General features: G+C 41.9%; 1 protein-coding gene across 6 annotated transcripts in view; it reads left to right on the top strand.

The window, feature by feature from the left end:
- DPYD (dihydropyrimidine dehydrogenase) overlaps window positions 1-22,112 on the top strand; it is a 495,490-nt gene that overhangs the window by 161,196 nt on the left and 312,182 nt on the right. For all 6 annotated transcript variants that reach the window (XM_083743291.1, XM_083743290.1, XM_083743288.1 and 3 more), the window contains 3 exons: window positions 7,339-7,535; window positions 10,595-10,676; window positions 14,023-14,110. In XM_083743291.1, coding sequence (XP_083599417.1) covers window positions 7,339-7,535; window positions 10,595-10,676; window positions 14,023-14,110 — 367 coding nt within the window. The remainder of the gene's footprint in view (window positions 1-7,338; window positions 7,536-10,594; window positions 10,677-14,022; window positions 14,111-22,112) is intronic.

The following is a 22,112-nucleotide window of genomic DNA, read 5'->3' on the forward strand; positions in this document are numbered from 1 at the left end:
TGCACCTACTAGAGGCCCAGTTATCAGCCAGATGGTCTTTTTCTGGGCAATTTGAAGGGCAGGAGGAAAGCAGCTATACAAGCTACACAAGCTTTATCCACCGGACCATTGGAACTCTTGCTCAGCCTCACACGAGTTTTGGAGATTCCCCCTTCCCTGCCATATTGACTCTATCTTTTCAGGCTAATTTGGAAAGTTGCTTGCTATGAATTGGGACACCTCTGAAGATACCGTAACCCAATTTCACACAATGGTTCCTGAGATATTGGGAGCATGTTTTCTGCCTGTGCTTGCATACAGTTGCGTGCCATTTTGAATCAATATGGTGGATGGAACCTTTCAAAACTGCACTGGTCTTTTTGGTTTCTTGGGATTTTTGAGCAACGCCAGGTATGAGGTTGCCAACATATTAGAAACTTGTTTTGAACAGCTTTAGGTGATTTCATAAGACACACTGCCCTTCCCACTTGGCGAACAAGGGCGGGGTGCCAGTGTGAAATAATAAAGAAATAAATAATCCCTCAAGATTGGTCTGTTCACCTTGACTTATTGAGCAGCTCCATTGCCACTTGGCCAATCATCCTTTATATTCAGCCATGGTCTAAGGTTTGAATTGCAGTGTAGCCCTGTTCTGATCCCACGTGAAGTGTGAGAGAGTGGGCACAAGTGTAGTAGCTCTGCCCATCTACCCCTCCAGTAAGAGGTGGATTTAGGGGAGCATGACTGGTTCAGTCACACTGGGCGTAGAGTCTCAGGGGTGCCACGGGGGGGGGGGGGCTGCAACTATGATGTAGAATGGAAGGTGAGAAGCAGGGGGCGCCAAATTTTCGTGTTGCAGAGGACGCTGCTGAAATTTGAGACCTCAAAGTCCGCCACTGCTCCAGTTACAAAAATGGTGCGCCTTAAAATAGAGATATATATTAACAAATTGGCTAAGATTTTGGCAGCTAATCATTTGAACTTTGCTCTGTAGCTATTCATACCTGAAGTACACTCTAAAATGAATGTAACATGCTCTTCTTAAAAATACTTAATGGAAAAAGATTTGAATCACGGTTCCTTTTGCCCCAGATGGTAGAATAAACTGGGCCGAACCCATTACGAGTTCATTCACCTCAGTTCTTCAGCTTTAGATAATGCATTTTTCCTCTTCCTGCATGGTGTTCTATGGGCAGACGTTCCTTTGAATAAATAGCCTGTTGCTACACTCTACCTGTAGCTTACCTGCAACTCTTCCTGCAAGGAAAGCTGGCAAATGAGATATTTAGTTTCCTGTTGGAGCAGTCATCTTTTTTGACTACCTCTTTGTGACAGGCAACTGGCTTTGGACTTCCCAAGGAGAGGCCAGGAGGACTATTGAAAGAATGTGCTTGCAAGTTTCATTGAGCACAGTGAATGTCTGATCCTTTACTAATAGTGAATGTTTTTGGCTTGCCACAGAAAGAGAACCATTCCAGTTTGCTTTTTCTTCTTTAAAAATACGCACATTTGTGGCTCGCATAAAAGAAATAGATTAAACTCTTGTCAAATGTGTGAGTGATATAATACTGAATTATTACTGTTTTTAAAACCAAATATGAGCAATATCTGTTAAACCTTGATTTGTGTCTCCTTTTAGCCTTAATGCTTTGATTAATAGGGAAGAATTATGCCTTGATAGATTTTGCTAAATATCCACCATTCTTCTTCAAAAATCTTTAGAAATCTATTAAAAATGCTGTGCGCTGGCACAATGATTGATATTAAAACTGGCATAGGATGAATAGCTCTGAATGGTTTTCATCGCAGCATTTTAAGTTTATTTAAAGTGATCTATTGGTATCAAGGGTTCTAATACAGTTGAGCAATGTGGTAGTTCTGCATAATTTAAAATTTATTGAAATATGTACGCACACAAATATATACTTAGAATATATACACTCATTTTATACCCAGATCATGCTCATAAATGTTGCAAACTTTAGGTCCCCCCCACCTCAAGTTTGGCCGTGGTTTTTAATGACTATTTCATATATTATAGAAATGATAAGGAACAATAATCTGTCATATTCATAATGCATTTTGGGGGTAATATTCCACTTGCATTCCAAGCATGCAAGATTGAATAATTTCTTGTTATCTTCAGCAGACGAAATCTATCAAAATTAACATGTTCTGCTTCTACTGTAGCCATAAACTGCACTGACAAATGCATGTCAGAAGGAGAGGCTGAGCAGCACCAAAAGGACAGGCGGAAATCAAGCGGTGGACCTCAAAGTGTTGTGAACTACTTTTTCAGAAAGAAGCTTAAGTATCAGAGCCCCCAAATATTCTGAATACAATTACTCTTCTTTTTCAGGGGCAACCGAAACTTATTCCACAAGCCTCTAAAGAAAAGCAGCTTGCAGAGAGAATAGTTCATAGAGAGCCAGTGTGGTGTAGTGGTTAAGAGCGGTAGTCTCGTAATCTGGGTAACCGGGTTCGATTCCCCGCTCCTCCACATGCAGCTGCTGGGTGACCTTGGGCCAGTCACGTTTCTCTGAAGTCTCTCAGCCTCACTCACCTCACAGAGTGTTTGTTGTGGGGGAGGAAGGGAAAGGAGAATGTTAGCCACTTTGAGACTCCTGAAGGGGAGTGAAAGGCGGGATATCAAATCCAAACTCTTCTTCTTCTTCTTCATGTAGGAACATTTCTGGGCTATCTAGTCAAGCACATTTTCCCAGAGACAATGACTCTGATGGACATCTGCACAAAGCAGGAAGACCTTTAATTCCATTAGGGGGAAAGGTCTGTCATGAAAGCCAGTGTGATGTAGTGGTTAGATTGTTGGGAGACCAGAGTTGAAATTCCTACTCAGCCATGAAGCTCACAGGGTGGACTTGGGCCAGTCACTGCCTCTCAGCCTAACCTACCTCACAGGGTTGGTGTGGGGATTAAATGAAGAAAGTGAGAACCATGAGCTTAGAGAAGAAGTTGAGATGAAAATAAGACATAAATGAAATGAACTCCATCCCAGATCTCCTTGAGAGAGAATAATGTGAAACATTTTGAGCAGCAGCAATGGCTTTCAATCTGCATCCCTAGGGCTCCATGGAAACATATACAGTGGTACCTCGGGTTAAGTACTTAATTTGTTCCGGAAGTCCGTTCTTAACCTGAAACTGTTCTTAAGCTGAAGCACCACTTTAGCTAATGGGGCCTCCCGCTTCTGCCGCACCGCTGCTGCGTGATTTCTGTTCGCATCCTGAAGCAAAGTTATTAACCCGAGGTACTATTTCTGGGTTAGCAGAGTCTGTACCCTGAAGCGTATGTAACCCGAGGTACCGCTGTATGAGGTTTCTCACTGAGATCGTGATGTGAAGAGGCCTCCCTGATTGATGATTTGGGCACCAACACGAGAGGCACTGTGGTATAAACCACAGAGCCTAGGGCTTGCCGATCAGAAGGTTGGCAGTTCGAATCCCCGTGACGGGGTGAGCTTCTGTTGCTTGGTCACAGCTCCTGCCAACCTAGCAGTTTGAAAGCACATCAAAGTGCAAATAAATAGGTACCACTCTGGTGGGAAGGTAAATGGCGTTTCCATGCGCTGCTCTGGTTTGCCAGAAGTGGCTTAGTCATGCTGGCCACATGACCCAGAAGCTGTACACCAGCTCCCTCGGCCAGTGAAGCGAGATGATCACCGCAATCCCAGAGTCATTCATGACTGGACCTAATTGTCAGGGGTCCCTTTACCTTTACCTTTATCCACCATTCACTGCAGTGGATATGTGTAGAGAAATGTTGAATGTGTCCTGGTCCATGCAGGGTGACAATGAGTCCCAACAAGTCTTTACAGGCAAGGGTTCCTTGGTGGACATGAAGAAAGGCTTCTATGAATGTGCTAAGTTTGGCAACCCCTGGGTTGTAATATTTACTTCCAAGAAGCTCTTTTGCAGTGTGCTCTTCATTTTTAGGTTCACCTCCATGTTTGCTTCTTAGCAAAGGTATGGGAGCAGTGACAGGGAGGACATACGTAAGCAATTAGGGAATTGTCTCCTGCCCTTGGTAGTTCAAAGTGCCTATTGTGCTTCTGCCTCAAATATTTGTGCACCCTTCCCTAAGCTTTTGGGTAGGATACCTACCTAAGTGCTTAAACTGTGCTGTTATAAAGCAATTAAGCTGGGTTTAATCCCTTTGTCTTCCATGTGGCACTTTAAATGGTTTGTGGTCCTTGCCTTTTTGTGCATTGCAAGATTTACAGCCCAATTGAAAACATACTGTGCCAGCAGATTTAAGTGCATAGGGTGGGAGACTTATTGACTGGCTGTGCCAGGAACGCAGCACAAAACAAGACATCACGCTGGCTTTGCAGGTAGATAAGTGCAAATGGTCAGCATCAAGGTGCCACAAACGCAAATTGTTTTTGCCGATTAGCATCTTGTATTTCTGGCATTTGCCGGGCATTGTTTAAATTGTCCCATGAGTCTTAAAAAGGCATGCAAGATCCTTGAACCTGACCTGGTAGTATATGGATAGCCTGTGCAGATGTTTTAGCATTCTGTGGTCTATCTGATGCCCTAGCTGGTTCTTTCACACCAGGCCCAAGCACAATTCCACCTGGAGTGCATTGCTGTAAATGGTAGGAATCATGTTCTTTTCTATAATGATGTGCGATTCCAATAGGCCTTCCTAATCTGGTGACCTTCAGATGTTGAAGACCTCAACTCCCATCATCTCTGACTATTAACCATGATAGCTGGGACTGATCAGAATTATACTCTGAAATATCGGGGGCGGGCAGGCACCACTTTGGAGAATACTGATTTAGAAGATAGTGAAAATGTATATCTGTTTATAGGGTCTGTACTATTAAAATCATTAATAAATAATTATGAAAGAGCACCCCACACTTCTTCACAGTGTGGAACACTGACTGAGCATCATAGATGGTCAGCATAGGTCTTTTATTTTTAAACCCTATATTGTACTGTTACTGAGAGCCATATGCACGAGAAGGCAAAATTAAAAGCAAAGCACTCAACCTTGAATTTTTAGAATTTCTTGCATGGCTGCATGATCTCTCAACCACTACATTGCAGTCATGCTCAACTTTTCTTCATTTAAAATTACAATTGACTAGACTCTTGGTTTGGTCTACTTCTGTCAAATAAATGCTTCTGGTCCTGGGCTTTTGGGGCTGGGCGTGTGTGGAATCTAATAACTGTGATATCTATGTGGTTCTGTTATAAGCTCTATATTATTTATTCACCTGGACTGGAATTGTAAGCACACTTTATTAGAAGGGCATTCTAAATAAGTAGAATTCACTTCCATGAAACCTGTTTTAGGTTGTAAGTAAGTATCATAGCTTGCCCCAGCTATCATTGCTTTTGACCGCCCCGCTCCCCCCAAATCTTCCATCATGCGATCCAACAGATAAAAGTGAAGCAACTGGCAAGTAAATCTCAAACTCTCTGCAGTTGTCAAGGATGCTTTCCAGCCAAAGGAATGCACACACAGATAGTTACAGTGGTGCCCCGCAAGACGAATGCCTCGCAAGACGGAAAACTCGTTAGACGAAAGAGTTTTCCGTTTTGGAGGTGCTTCGCAAAACGAATTTCCTATGGGCTTGCTTTACAAAACGAAAATGTCTTGCGAGTTCCTGTGGGTTTTTTCCCCTCCCCCCCTTTTTCTAAGCCGCTAAAAGCCGCTAATAGCCACTAAAAGCCGCTAATAGTGCTAATCCGCTAAGCTGTCAATGGGCTTGCTTCGCAAGATGAAAAAAATGCTAGACGAAGAGACTCGCAGAACGGATTCTTTTCGTCTTGCGAGGCACCACTGTAATTCTGTATTGTCAAAGATAACACAATCGCTTCTACAGCTCTGGATACCTGTGCACACCAATCTAGTGTCTTGGCAGCTATATCCAGGTCTGTGCTCTATGGAGCAGTTGCAGCAACTGGTGATCATTCCCCTTCCACCAGTTTATGTATCTTCCCCTGACAGGTTGGGCACCTGGAACCAAAGACTGCGCCTGCGTGGCAACTTCCTCTGCTCCTCCCATTTCAATCCCCTCCTGGTTCCGGGGGACAGTTTTGCAGGAGAGGGTGGCATTGCATTGGGCCCTTCACTTGCCTGACCCGCCTCTTCTTCTTATCCATCTTGTGCTCCACCCTCCAGCTCTGAAGCTTCCCCAGCCTCTGACACCTGGCTGGAACAGTCCCCCACAAATCAGTGACCCCCTCTCCCGAGTCAGACTCCAGCCCCCTTTCTCCCGGTGCACATTCATCAGTGTCCTGCCAGTCCCTGGCAGCAGTTGTCTGTGATTGGCAGCAGTTGTCTGTGATTGGCAGTCAGAGAGCCAGTGTGGTGTAGTGGTTAAGAGCGGTAGTCTTGTAATCTGGGGAACCGGGTTCGAGTCTCCGCTCCTCCACATGCAGCTGCTGGGTGACCTTGGGCCAGTCACACTTCTCTGAAGTCTCTCAGCCCCACTCACCTCACAGAGTGTTTGTTGTGGGGGAGGAAGGGAAAGGAGAATGTTAGCCGCTTTGAGACTCCTTAGGGTAGTGATAAAGCGGGATATCAAATCCAAACTCTTCTTCTTCTTCTTCTTCATTGGAATACATTCCCTAAGGATAGTTTGCAACTTCAGTGTTCACTGTGCGATGAACTTCCTTGATACTTAACACTGAGAATTGCCATTTTCCAAACCTGGTTTGGAAACAACAGCAAGTAACAACAGTAGAAGAATGGCGACAGAAGGTAATGGAATATGCAGAAATAGCTAGATTAACGGAAAAAATTCGACAGCAGGGCGATGAAACATTTCAAAAAGAATGGGGGAAAAATATGTCGTACATAGGAAGGATAAGGTGAAATAGTGAAACCAGTAGAACTGAAAATCTCATAATGTGAAATACAAAGAAAATTTCTGGATAAACAAAATAACAAAAAGTAAAATGTGCAATGTGATTAATGTAACCAATGGTAGTTGTAAATGAATATAGACAGACAATAAGAATTGTATATACAGGAGGATTTATTTGACTATAGACACTCTATTGACAAATACGAAAGAAGGACAATAATATACAAAATAGATGAAGACAATACGAAAAAGTTAGATGTCATATAAAAGGCCAGAAGAGGGAAGGAGGGAAGTCAGCTCTTGGGAGCAGGTGTAAATGTGAAATGTAATATAATATGTATATATGGAGTGTGCAAATGAAACCAATAAAAAATATTATGAGAATTGCCATTTTCATATGTGATGACAAACTCTACGAATGGACATTCTTCAAACAAGTTAACTGTTGGGGCTTGAAGAGAGGGGTGTTGTCTTCTGTACTCATTAACTACTTTAATGCATTTCCTTTTCAGGTATTCAGAGCAATGAATATTCCTCAGAGTAGAAGTCCATCCTTGCCACCACCAGAAGAAATGCCGGAAGCCTACCATGCCAAGATAGCTCTTCTTGGAGCAGGGCCTGCAAGCATCAGCTGTGCCACCTTTCTGGCTCGATTGGGCTACTCGAACATCACCATATTTGAAAAGGAAGGCTATGTTGGGGGCTTAAGGTAGATTTAAATTAAATTTGGAATTAAATTAATTATATAAAGTATAATTAAATTTGGGAATAAAGCATTCTGAACACCATGTTTTCCTCATACAACTACAACAATTTGAAGTTTAGGGGTGGGGGACATGGTTTTCTGCAAAATATACATTCTAAGTATCAAATGCTCTCACCCCCTAAAAAGCCCCACTTCATCTTTTGATTGTAAACAATGTACTTTTATTCAGTACGTTGAAGAACTGAAGCCAAATACGGATAGCATTTGGGGAGGGAATTTGATGTTCAGTCTTTCACTTCTAACTTTTTTAGCCTTTGCTTAGTAGCAACACTGAAAAAAGAATCAGACCGTTCATTTTAATAAATTAATTTCATGTGCGTTCTTACACCATCATATAGCTATAGATTTCTACCATACAGTCGTACCTTGGATCCCGAACATCTTGGTACTCGGATGTTTTGGCTCCCGAACGCCACAAATCCGGAAGTGAGTGTTCTGGTTTGTGAAAGTTCTTTGGAACTTGAACATCTGATGAGGCTTCTGCGGCTTCCGATTGGCTGCAGGAGCTTCCTGAAGCCAATTGGAAGCCACGCTTTGGTTTCTGAACATTTTGGAAGTCAAACGGACTTCCGGAACAGATTCCGTTCGACTTCCATGGTACAACTGTATAGCTATAGATTTCTAGGCAATTTACGAAGTTAAAAGCCTCAAGGAAAGGAACAGCATGAACATAAAGCTTAAAAGCATAAAAGTGGCCAATAAATTAATAGGAAGGGCCATAGAATGTTGGGTAGTTGCACAGCAGAGACCCTCTTACACTTCTTAGCAATTTCCTCAATAGTTTGATGCCACATATTCAAGGTAGTAGGCTTAAGCAATCTACAGTACATTTTACCATAATGCTGCCTGTGAGGGGATAAAACTTTCAGCCATTTTGTGTTTGGTTTTTTGTTGAAAGACGTGGATTGTTAAATGGTTGCTTGCTTGCTTTAAAGGCTCCCATGCACAGGAAGGTCAAAAGTTTACAGGGAGGTTAAAAGAGTAAGAGAGTGTTTTGTACAATGGGCTTGTCATTCACAAGCAGATCCAAGGTTCATGCTAAGAACCTAGCAGTTAAGGAGAATCAGAAGCTTTAAAAGGAGAATAGTCACCTTGTTGATTGGCAAAAGGTTTTGGAGGGGAAGTGAAAATTCAGTATATAAATCAAGCTAGAAACTAGCATTTGTGGAGTCAGCAAGTTGAAGGGCTGGAGTTAAAAGAGATTACAAGAGAGGGAAAAGGACTAAAGCAGATCTGAAATACTACTAGGAAGTTCTAAATAGCACTATTGGTTGCTGCAGAAAGAAGAAACCAGGAGAGAACTATGGAGGGACACAAGAGCTGAACTGAGGGATACAAGCTGGCATGTATTGGCTTGGTCTAGAAGAGGGATACCTGGACATGGGTAGCGCTGTGGTCTAAAACACTGAGCCTCTTGGACTTGCTGATCAGAAGGTCGGCAGTTCAAATCCCCACAACGGGGTGAGCTCCCATTGCTCTGTCCCAGCTCCTGCCAACCTAGCATTTCGAAAGCCCATCGGTGAAAGTAGATAAATAGGTACCGCTGCGGCGGGAAGGTAAATGGCATTTCCGTGTGCTCCGGTTTCCGTCACGATGTTCTGTTGCACCAGAAGTAGTTTAGTCATGCTGGCCACATGACCCGGAAAGCTGTCTGTGGACAAACGCCAGCTCCCTCGGCCTGTAAGTGAGATGACCACTGCAACCCCATAGTCTCCTTTGACTGGACTGAACTGTCCAGGGGTCCTTTACCTTTACCTTTTTTACCTGGGTATGTTCATCTCTGTTTTTTGTTTTGGGGGCTTGTGAATAACTGCTGGTGAAGGAAGGGGGATATTTTGTTAACACAGATACCTGCAGGTCACACTTTCTGAACACAATGTGATCCCAGGAAATCGTTTGTTAGGTGATTGTTCTCATAATGAGCCAATGTTTCCCATTATTTCCTATGGGAAAATTTCTAATCCATGATCACTCTCTCCACTCCCACCATGGTTTTCCTAAAATGACTGCAGCCAACAAGCAGAAGAGAGACAAAAGAAAAACTTGTATGTTCGAGCTCTCCTGATCTTTTGATTTGGCTGATCTTTCTCTCGCCCACCCGCATTTTCTCTGTGGTTTCTTCTGGAAATTGGCTGCCATCAACCAGCAAAGCACAAACAAGGAAGTGGCCAAGCTGTTTAGATATCTGAATCAGCTGTGTGTTTAGTGCTGTTTCTGTATAATCCTCTATGTTTGGATAAGTGAAATATTGCCTAGTGAGCATTTGGAAAGTGGGAACTGTGTGTATTATGGAAACAGGAAAGAAGGTAAAGGGGAGGACAAGGAACTGTTTGCAATCTTGATCCCAGGTTGGGTGAAACTGATGTGCCAGTTACTTCTTAACAAATGTATTGGGGGGGAGGGAAGACTAGATAACATTTCCAATATATCCAGGAGCATTACGGTAAACTTCTGTCCTTACCCTTTGAATATTGCTGAGGTCTTTATATTCAGAAATATACAACTGTTAGTGACCTGCACCAGACCCAATCTGACCTGATCTCTGTGCCAGACTGGAAATTTGTGGTTACCCTTTTCTCCTTACATATTCAATTTTAGCAAGTCTTTGTATAATATTTTTTGTTTAAATGGGCATATTTTGCTTTTAGGTAAAAGATAAATATAAACTTCATTTGCCTATAACGTGTGTTATTGTAAGTGGATTTTTTAAATAGCATGCCATATAATTTTTCAACATACCTTATTTTTTTACATGGGTTGAAATATTTTTCTTGAGTTTATACCACAGGTGCCAACATGGGTATCTGCTGTCTGTTCATTAGATTAGCCATGCTTTTGCAAGTTTTAAGATGCACTTCCTACTTTGTGTTTAGCCACTTTAAGTATGCCCTGTCTGTCTCTCTGTGCTTGTGTGTTTAAATGTTTAATATTCCAGGATGCCTTCTCTTTTGTAAAACAGCTGGGAAATGTTTCATCAGCTCTATTCTATTTGTTCTCTCTAGTACATCTGAAATCCCCCAGTTCCGGCTGCCATATGATGTAGTACATTTCGAAACTGAGCTTATGAAAGACCTCGGAGTGAAGGTAATGAAAAATATAAACTGCTTTGGTATAGCTCGCAGGAAAAAAAGGGAGCCGAGCTCTGCCAAAGATTAACAGCAAAATGTCATGCACATTAGTGAAGAACAATTAAAAGCTACACCAGGCAGAGGGAGGAAGATGCTTTCTCTTGCTCAGGGCATTTGTCTGTCTGCTGTCTGAATGCCACTAGTTTGGAAAAGGGCAATCAATAGTTCTCATCTGGCTTGCCTGCATGTGATTAATTGTCTGTAAGAAACAAATACCTAAATTGCTTTAGGGGTTCAGTGTAGCTATTGGAAGGATTTGATTTCTTTAATCACGTCGTGGTGTTGCTGTTTCCAGCCCCCTCTTCCTCCTTTTATGCAAGTTAAATATTAGTTAAAAAACATTAATCCGTGACACTTTCCATTTTCTTACAATGTGTACAGATATCATCTCAGGGAGAAGACCTGTCTTGCACAGTAACTAAGTGGAGCATTAATAATACATTTTTTTTGGGGGGGGGGGAACCCTGTATGATTGTTAAACTTCCTTGAAAAGACTCAGCTATTCGTGTTTTGTTATATATATATATATATATATATATATATATATATTGATTATTATATTTAATGTTGTCCACGTACGTATGTGATCATTTGCACGGAGCTAATACCATGATAATAAAACTATTAAGCAGCAAAGTATATGCTGGCACACTGTTAAGATGCAATACTTCCAAAGCCTTTCATTTTCCCTGATATTATCGTGGCCCTTAATGAGTATGATGGAGAGATCTCTTTCAGTTCTTTGCATATCCACCGCACAGAACTCTTTCCTCGGCAAAATCAGAGTAATTGCGGTGCTCTCAGATGAAGAATGCAATATTGTCTTGAGCACTGGAAGTTATTTATGCATGTAATTCTTTTTCTAAGAATAATTTGGGTTTTTGAAAGTTACAGGACTAGGCCTAAAGAATACTAAATCCCACCACCCCAAGTGTGTGTGTGTGTGTGTATGTGTGTGTGTGTGTGTGTGTAATCCACATCACTGTATGATAAATTAGAATGATTTATGTTTTGTTCCCAGTGAATATAAAGTATCTGTTTGAGAAAGATTGCAACTGTGCTTTGGTTATCATTTCATAATTATGAGTTATACAACGTCTTTTAAATGAACAGAGGGGGGAAAAGATGATTTTTAACATGTACTCAACCAAGAATTAAGGGTCTTGTATATATACCTTCAGCTTCCATATTAGCAAAAATCTTCCATTCACTTCAATGTTGCAGACGGCTCAACATGTGCAGTGTGTGTATGTGCTTGTGGTGCTGTCCCCAGCTTGAATGGGAATAAAGCTTTTCTTTATTTTTTAACCTGTTTCTTAAAATATTTTTTCACAAAAGCAAACCAGGTTGTAAGACACGGGAGTCACTGGCAGGAGGAGATATCCTTCTGGTTGGAGGTCCAGGGTCTCATTAGAATTTCAGTCTGTAGTAGGTGTGTCAGTAAAATCATTATGCCTTCTCACTCAAATATTTGCTAATCAAAACAACCCACACCTTTTCCTAAGAATATAATGAGACCTCTGTGTGATTAGGCTAAAAGCCTGTCATTTAGTCCAGCCTCTTGTTTTCTCCAGTGCCCAAGTAGATACTCATAGATAGTCCACAAGCAGGCCATATAGTTCTCATGAATAGTAGCTGTTAGCCATCTCCTCCACCCATTTGTCTAATCCACTTTTAAAGCCACCAAAATTGGTGGCCATCTTGTGATAGCAATCTCCGTATTTTATCCATGCATTCCATTCTTATTACAGATGCTTCCTTCTAAATCCCACCTCGGTGCTGACTTACCTTTATGCCCTTTCTCACCATGTTCCAGTAAGCAACTTCAAACATTCCTTAAGAGAAGCATGACAGTAATGGACATTAACAAGTGGAACAAGTTGCATGTAGTTTAGAAATGCATGAGCAGAGGAGGAAGCAGTATAAGTCCACGGAGCGACTCAAAATTCAGCAAGACCTCATGCTCCGATTACTGGCGGACCTTTTATTTTTGAGACTTAAGTGATAGCATGGTAAAATACTACATTAAAAAAGCACAATGCTAAGGTTGGTACCAGGGCAGCTTTTGTGAGGATGTCATAAATGGGGCACAGCACTCTTGATGCTCCTTGTCTAACCTCAGATGCCAGCGGCACCTGAAGGAGGGCCTTCAAAGTTACCTCAGTACCTAGGCCGGTTGATACAGGAGCAAAAGTGTCTGATAAAGGCTGAAGAGGAGAGCTGGGGCAGGCCACAATTTATTCCCTCCTGAGAGTGGGCCCAAGTAGCTCCCAAGTGGCTCCCAATACATTTCTGAGCTAACCTTTAAAGCCCTCAACGGCCTCAGCCGAGTATACCTGAAAGAGCGTCTCCACCCCCATTGTTCAGCCAGGACGCTGAGGTCCAGCTCCAAGGGTAGTTCCATCACTGTAAGAAGTGAAGCTACAGGGAAGCAGGCAGAGAGCCTTGTTGGTAATTATTATTATTATTATTATTTGTACCCCGCCCATCTGGCTGGGTTTCCCCAGCCACTCTGGGCGGCTTCCAACAAAGATGAAAAATACACTAAAATGTCACATATTAAAAACTTCCCTGAACAGGGCTGCCTTCATATGTCTTCTGAATGTCAGGTAGTTGTTTATCGCTTGGCCCTGTGGAACACCCTCCCATCAGATGTCAAGGAAATAAACAACTATCGGACTTTTAGAAGACATCTGAAGGCAGCTCTGTTTAGGGAAGTTTGTAATGTTTGATCTTTTATTTTGTTTTTAATATTCTATTGGGAGCTGCCCAGAGTGGCTGAGGAAACCAGCGTGGTATAAATAATAATAATAATAATAATAATAATAATAATAATAATAATGATGATGATGATGATGCCTATTGGCCAGTTGGGACCACCCCACAGGGAACGCCTGCCCGAAACCTGCTGGCAACTGTTGCCAGCAGCTGGGTGATCTGGCCCTGCCAATCATCAGATCATTGGCGTGGCCTGCAGCTTAGCTGCAACACTGCCCACCATAGAAAGTGAGCAGGTTTCTTCACACACCACTCAGGTAAGCACCAGCACTTTGAATTGCATTTAGAAGTGGGCATAAAGAACCAGCAAAAGTATTTAATCAGTTTCTGCTATATGTTCACAGTCTTGGCTCAGATATAAGTCTAGGGTCAACAACGTTAAAAAAAAAAAGTCCTTTGGCCTTTAGTGGAATTTTATATTTTCTTAAAATGATTGATTGAATGACCGGGACAAAGCTTCTGAATGTCTTGAGCTTAAAAGTGACTGATAAAGTGATGATGAGCTTCCTAATATTATCTTTCAGATAATTTGCGGCAGAGGGCTTTCGGCAGAAGGATTGACGCTCACTGCCTTGAAGGAAGATGATTACAAAGCAATCTTTATTGGAATTGGTAGGGATTCATCATTCTTCCTCTGTACTTGGTTTTACTGGAAGTATTGTATGTATGATTAATGCTGTAATAAACGGGCCATGTTCCTGTGTCTCAGCAAGAGACCTTTAAACACTAATCTCACGAAGTGGTACCGTTAGCATGTGAGGAGCTTTCACTATCCTCTAACTAGTTTTAATGCAACCTTCTCTGGTACCGACCACTTTCCCCAATATATAATTATGCTGATTACCTACATGAAATATTTCTCTGGGGCTGTAGAAGTATGAAACGGTGTTGGCTTTGGCAATGGCTGCTGTGTTATATTAGGGACAGAGTTAATAAAACCTGAATCAATATGTTCTAGTACAATTATCACATTCCTAAGGAGCACTTTATTTAATAGATGTCACTAATTTAGTCAAGATCTCAATATGATCATTAAGTAACAAAATCCTTAGGGGACTTATTTATGCTAAATTAATGTCAGCAGATTGCAGGATCAACATTATCTTTAAAAACACACACACAAACACACACACACATGGAACATACTGCTTTTTTCGGTAGCCCTTCTCTTAATGTTTACTACGGTAAGGGAGTCGATAGTAGTATACATAATTTAAAAACCACAATAATTGTAATTTTAAGGGCTGTACACTGTTATTTTTGTGTGGTCTGTTCTGCCTGTCCATGTGCTTTTCAAGCTTATGGTTCAAGACTTTAGCTCTGTCTGCAGATAGAGAAAGCAGAGATTAAGCATTTGGTAAACTACTTGGTTGGATTCAATAGACTAAAGGTGATTTGGCAGCATTTTTTAAAGGGTATAATCCAATTATTACACGTGCACCCATGTTAAAGCCTTTGATCTAGTGCAAACTCGGCCCTCCAGATGTTTTGGGACTACAACTTCCCTCATCCCTGACCACTGGTCCTGTTAGCTAGGGATGATGGGAGTTGTAGTTCCAAAACATCTGGAGGGCCGAGTTTGCCTGTGCCTGATTTAGTGGATATCTCTACTTGTGGAAGAACAGGTAAGCCAGTTTTTGCCTATTCCTTTCAGTTCCCACAACCTGCTCCAAAGACTTGAGGGACCCTCCTGAACAGGGTGGAAGAAGATATGAAGAGCTTCAGGGGCAAGGGTGAATCTGCAAAAATGCCTTCCCTTTTTTTTGCTATTAGTGGAAGTGTCTGCTGGATCAAAAGCCTTTCCATGAATGCAAAGGCACCCAATGGATCCCATCCATTATTCTTAATATTGTGCTTATGCATGCAGATCTCAGGTATTATCTGAAAGAGGCATTTTCCCTGCACAGGAATAACTCTTCTGTGGCGATGCTAGCTATAACACTTGTATGCATCATTTAAAAACAAAGTAAGCTGTTTTTATGCACGTTCTGTGCAAATTTGTTGAATTGGAACTGGAACTGGAACTCATAGGGTTAGTCAGCAAAGATTTTGATTGAGTGACAGCCCTAGCTGGAAGGAATTCCCCTCTGTGCAAAAGTTATAATATGTCATAGGGATACGTCACGTCCCTGCATTGTATCCCCTGTGTCTTGTTCCTCTCCTGCAAATTCCATGCACCTGTCATTAAGACAAGGTAGAAGGAATCTCCCCAAACCATCATGACAAAAGCATCATTAATTGACTACCTAGAAAGAGAGAGCAGGGCTGTTTTGACGTTAATGACTCACATGTCTACGCACATTGAGATTTGATGATGGTAATGATGATGGGGTATTATTTATACCCCACCCATCTGGCTTGGTTTCCCATTTGGAATCATCCTCAGGTTCATTCACTTCCAGTATCCACCATACATAGAAAGCAATGCCCAGATCAAGAGATTTGTGGTTATCTTACATGTGGTTATCTTTCCCTATCTTTCAAATGGCTGTTGGATTTTCCAGTTTGGTTAGCTTCTATTATTGTTATTATTATTATTATTATTAATCATACCACGCTATACCTAGGGTTCTCAGTGCAGTAAAATAAAGTTATAAAACCACAAAATACATAATACAAATAAAAACAACAACCCAATAGCCCCACCACCACCACAAAAAACAACACATTTTAACAGGGCATAGGATGTGAATCAGATCAACCAAAGGCCTGGTTAAAAAGGAATGTTTTTGCCTGGTGACTAAAGGTGTATTGTGAAGGCGCCAGGTGAACTTCCCTGGGGAGAGAATTCCACAGACGGGGGGGCCACTGGAGAGGAGGCCCATTCTTGTGTTGCCACCCTCCGAACCTCTTGAGGAGGAGGCACATGAAGAAGGGCCTCAGATGATGATTTCAGGGTCTGGGTGGTTTCATACAAAAAGAGGCAGTCCTTGAAGTATTGTGGTCCTGAGCCGGTTAAGGCTTTATAGGTCAAAACCAGCACTTTGAATACATGCAGTGAGCAGATTGGGGAAGGAGTAAGAAGGAAGCATAAATATGTTGAAGTTCCTCTGATCTTAGCAGGTGTTGAGGTATATGGGCAACATCACAGGCACACATTTTCTATACTCCAAAATTGCTTCTTTTCCTTGAAGGTGGCCTGGATGTCAACCTTAGGAACAATAAGTGTTACTGAAAATTAGGGACAATAAATAATAACCTCTCTGGTTATGCTTTTCATTTTCTTAAAAATATATATTCAGCCTACTTCACCAAGACCCCTTTTTTTTTTGGCTGTCTCGATATGCTACAAAAAAATTGCCCGGCATTTAAACAATGGCTTTCCAAGTGGAATGCATGTTTATCTGCTAAAAAATTGTGAATGTGTAACCAAATCCCTCCCCAGCATACGCTCAGCAAATTGAGTATGCAGAGCCAAGAGTGGTATGAGACTTAATGCTCTTTATTGATCTAGACGTTGCCTAAGTGAACATAATAAGAAACAAGTTGCCCAACTGTTCTTTTTTCCTTGTTATTGATTACAAGAGTGGTAATTCTTAGTACAGCAACAACTGTTGTTCTCCATCTGGGTATTCAGTATAATAAGCTTTCCAGGTTTGTTCTCTCATGTGATTATACTACAGGCCATTGTGATTTATATAATCCTAAATCCTCTCATTGTTTGAGACCTTCCACGCGTAGGAATTTCCATGGGGTCATATTTCTTGATAATTGTACATGAGGCAACGTGCCAGGTTACCGTCCCTCTTGATTTAATCCATCTTACAAACCATGTACCCTTCATTCTTCATCCCAACCTTGGCTCAGGGAGGGGGGAAATCCCAGAAGTTAGGTGGGAATACATAAAGAGCTTTGGTTGTCTCTGTACCCGAGAGCTAGGCTAAACTATCAGCAATCTTTCCTCTGTTCTGAGATTACTCGGCTAGGCACAGCTGGGATTTTGTGAGGTGTACAGACAAGAAATAATGTCTGTGAGGGGAAGAGAGAAATCAAGAGCTCCTTTCCTTTTGACCTGCTGTGTTAATACTGATCTCATAGTGGAATGTACATAAGAAGTTGCCTTATGCTCTGTCAAACCATTGAACCCACCTCTCCTATTATTGTCTCCTCTGAATGACAGCAACTCTCCAGAGATTCAGAAAGAAGTTCTTTCCCCGGTTCCACTACCCGAATTTTATACATGCAAAACAGGTGGTTTCTCTCTGAGCTATAGCTGTTCTCACTCACGTTGCCTTTATGATGAATCCATTCCATGACCATAGCCTGCATTTAAGACTGCCTTAAGTAGCTGCCATTCTTTTACATTTGCAAAACAGCAGTTGTTTTCACTAGTGAAAATGGGGTGACTGTGGTGAGAATAATGGATTGAACTGATGAATTTCCCAGTTTGAATTTCCCCAGCATCAATTCCTGCCCCCCATAGTTGGCATTAATGAGGACTTCTCTCCAGTTAGGTATGAAAGTGCATTGTGGACAGGTTCCTGCAGCAACAAAATATACTTATCCAATTATTCTTAAAAAAAATAAAAAATCCAAACAAACCAAAGGTCTGAGACCAGAATTAAGGTGACTCAACCTCCAAAAAGTCAGGAAATAGGAAACAAAAGTTGGTACTTTAACAGTTGCATTAAGTGAGCCGTTGTGGTGTTGTGCTATGCTATAAATGTTTCTTGCTTACATTTTCTGTTCCATGAACCTTCACTTTTACATGGTCTCAAATCCACATGGGGAGGATGGAATGCCTGTGGCCAGCAAGGATGTTGTCCTAGTCCTTTGTTGCATTAAGAAACATGTGAGCTTTATCGCTAGAGGAATCCTATTGTGAGTTTGTCAATGCCTGTTTGTTGCTTACTCCAGTTGCTGCCAGTGTGATTGGTACAGCCACCACACATGTGTTTTCTAGTACTAGTATGATTGATGATGGTGCTGGTAATGAAAAATATCAAAGCAAGTTTTGAAGACCACCTACCAGTTTCATAGAGTTGAAAGGCAACAAGAAAGGGTGTATCTTGGCAGTGTAGAGGTGGTGAATTGTACCGATTTTGAGGAGCAGTGTGTAGCTTAGTTGTTTATATTCCAGTGCCTTTGCAGAGCACTTGCCTCTTCCCCTATTCCATATATCTTGGCACTGGAAGGATGCAATTTGAAGCAAAGAATTGGTGTACCGTAAGAAGATGCTTAAACCTGAATTCTTTCAAACTGCAGTGACATACAGCCCAGCCTAATGTATCCCACCAAACATTTCAGGTTCCAAACCAACCCCAGATGTCTTACAGCATAGCTGCTGCTTGAAACATAAAGGTAAAGGGTAAAGGGACCTCTGACTATTAGGTCCAGTAGTGACCGACTCTGGGGTTGCGACGCTCATCTTGCTTTATTGGCCGAGGAAACAAGCGTACAGCTTCCGGGTCATGTGGCCAGCATGACTAAGCCACTTCTGGCGAATAAGAGCAGCACACAGAAACGCCATTACCTTCCTGCCGGAGCCGTACCTATTTATCTACTTGCACTTTGATGTGCTTTCGAACTGCTAGGTTGGCAGGAGCAGGGACCGAGCAACGGGAGCTCACCCTGTCACGGGGATTCAAACTGCCGACCTTCTGATCGGCAAGCCCTAGGCTCTGTGGTTTAACCCACAGTGCCACCCTGCTTGAAACATGGCAGCACGTAAATGCCCCCTTCAGCGCTGATCGTGTTGCAGTTCCAGATCCAGGACAAGAGACTTGGGACAATCCTGCCATTCCTTCTTACTAAAGTGCCCCACTAAAAGCCTGTTCTAGAGTGAGCCAACATAAGGGTGGCCAGTGGTGCTAGGAGAATTATTTTCAAAACCAAAATCCCCCTTGGGGTGAGAACGAGCTTGCAGATGCAATAAGGGAAAGGCCAGGGTTATGACATGTGAGCTGCAAACGATTCTGTCCTGTATGTACCACTACCATGGTAAAAAAGAATTCTGGAAGTCTAGAAGCAGGGAAAGAAGTGAGTGTGTGATTTTCATCATTTTAGTGCATGTGAGGGATGTGTGTGTGAGGAGTGAGCGAGAGAGGTGGACAATATATGCAGACTCTGTGTGAGAGAGGTTCCTGTATTCTATATATGTGTAAGGGAGTTTGTGGGATAGCCACAAACATCCCCTTTTGCTTTGAACACACTTGCTACTAGCATGTGACCATTGGACGATTGGTCTACAGTGAATGCTTAGGTCATTATTGACGTATAGGATATGTTAAGATGACCAGAGAGTGATTTGCTGTGGAGCTGTGAATAGCCATTTGCTCCAGGGTAGTTTTCATGCCCTTGGACATGAAAGTGGTTGACCACAGAGTGCTGGAAATGGACAATGTATGGAAATTGAACTGCAGCTGTGTGGGTGGGTAAGCCTGGTTTTCTCTTCCCAGTGCTTTTCATTTCTCTTTCCCCTGCTTTCTCCCTCTCTCATTCCATTTGGACCCTATCCTCAAATCTGCAGCTGCTTTCTTTCATTGGGTTACATTTTTTCTTATATTCATTTACACTGGAGAGTGAAATAGAGGTGATGGTTGTGTTGGTTGTTGATGTCACCAGGGTCCAGGCAAATGAGATCCCAAACACAGGGAGCTGATTTTTCTACCGGCTGGAGATCACAACTGCTTTTTCCTTTTGCAAACTTGTTTTCCATTGTGTTGGGGGTGTTTCAGTTGTCAGAAGGTCAGAATTCCCACCAACCCTCATCTCATATAATGGGCATTGCTCTATGTGGTGAGACATTCACATCCAATAGTTTGTAGTGGCCAGTCCTTTTTCTCTCTCTGCAAAAACAGGTGCCATGAAGTTGGTATAGTAACTGTCACACTTTTTAACCAAAAGAGAGAGAGGTGTCTGTACTCAACATGATATTGTTGCAGTAAGCGCCACACTTTTTAACAATATCCCCTGAAAAAAAGCACTGCTAGTGGGAAACTTTATTCATCCCACTATTAAGAACTGAACAAAATCCTCAATTGTTTGCTGCTTGTAGTGGCTTTCTGTGCAGATAAAGCCACTACAGGAAATTTTTGTAGCTGTCACCAGGTAACAACCATACAATGTGCACCGGCACTACCTGCTTTAAGGAATCACCTGCTTTTAATCTTTGTTAGCCTAAAAGCTTCTGTTATGATTAATTGCACATAATTGGTTTTTTAAACAAGCAAATGCTGGAACCTAAAATATATGGCTTGGAGACCCTGAATTTCAAAACGACATTTGTAGGCATTCACTCTTAGCTACATGTGTCTTGTGTGTAATTGCCGTTACTTTCATTATCAGTTATTAAAGGAAAATGCCACAAACTTTAGAAATTAATCAATAAGGTAGGGTGTCTGTGTGTGTGTGTGTGTGTGTGAAATACAACAATCTGTGATAATAAATGCCACGGGAGCCTCAGAACCTAGTTAAAATAACATCACTCCTCACATATCCCAGAAACAATCAATTATGGCTAGCTCCTTCATTTCTATAATTAATTTTGAATTCCAGTTGGTTTTCCTTCCATCCCTTCTTCCTTCCTTCGTTCTTCAGACACAGAAGGACCATTGTGCTGCCTGAAGCCCGGTGTGTCTATATTTCAAAATGATTGATTGTGGGAGACATTGGCATTGAACTACATTGGGATGATTTCCTTTACTTAAAAGCAGAAATATTTTCCTGTTTTTTTAAACACAAAAACTCACACATACACACACATTCCACTAATTGGGCAATTAAACTTCCCAGAAACTTTTATTCTGCTTAAACATCAAAGCTTTCCCTTGAGCATTTCTCGATTGACCAAGACTCTCCCTTAATTGTTCAGCTTTGCAGGGAAATGAGATACTGATGGGAGCAGGCCATTCTGAGCTGGACCACCATAGCTATGTATTTCTTTCACAGAAGACCACAGGCCAGCTTTGCAGCTGATTAGATGACAGACACAATACTTATATCCACAATAACAACAATTAGGCGGGCATTTCATGGAGTTCCTGGCTGCTCACTTTTTTAAAAAAATGGCTTTGCAGTTATTTTCATGAATTATCTTCTTTTGTGGGTCACCATAAGCCCTATCCATGCTACTCATGTGTAGGGCATAAGTGTGTAGAGAGTATACATGTTTTCTACACATTTTTCACTCAGGGAACTTCACCTCAAAATGGAAGCTCAAATTTCAAAGGACACCTGTGTTTCAGTTCCCATTTTGTTTCCACACGTGCAGCTCAGGTTACATTTGCATTAAAATATGAACCAAATGGCTCTCCCGTCTTTATGCAAAACAAAGGTAACTGTGGGTGTTAACACTTCAGAATTAATCTATGTCAGTTGGAGTAGGAAGAAGTTAATACCGTTCATTTGAATTTGGTTACCTGGAGGTCTGAGGAGAGCAATGAGGTAGCAGTTCCTCTTGGGATAATGCAGTCAAAATTGTGACTCCGCAAAGAGACTCCTAACTCGTTCCATTTCTCTTGTTCTGTAGAACTTGCACGACCGCAACCATTCTGTGCTAGCGGTTTTTATCAGAGCCACATTCCTGCAGCACTTGACTATTGCAAAAGACCACCGAAGAGGAAGCGTGGAGCAGAGCTGGAAAGGGGCTAAGGGCAATAAAAGGAAGCCAGGC

This window comes from Podarcis gaigeae, assembly GCF_964106915.1.
Source record: "Podarcis gaigeae genome assembly, chromosome: 6".
NCBI classification, from domain to species: Eukaryota; Metazoa; Chordata; class Lepidosauria; order Squamata; family Lacertidae; genus Podarcis; species Podarcis gaigeae.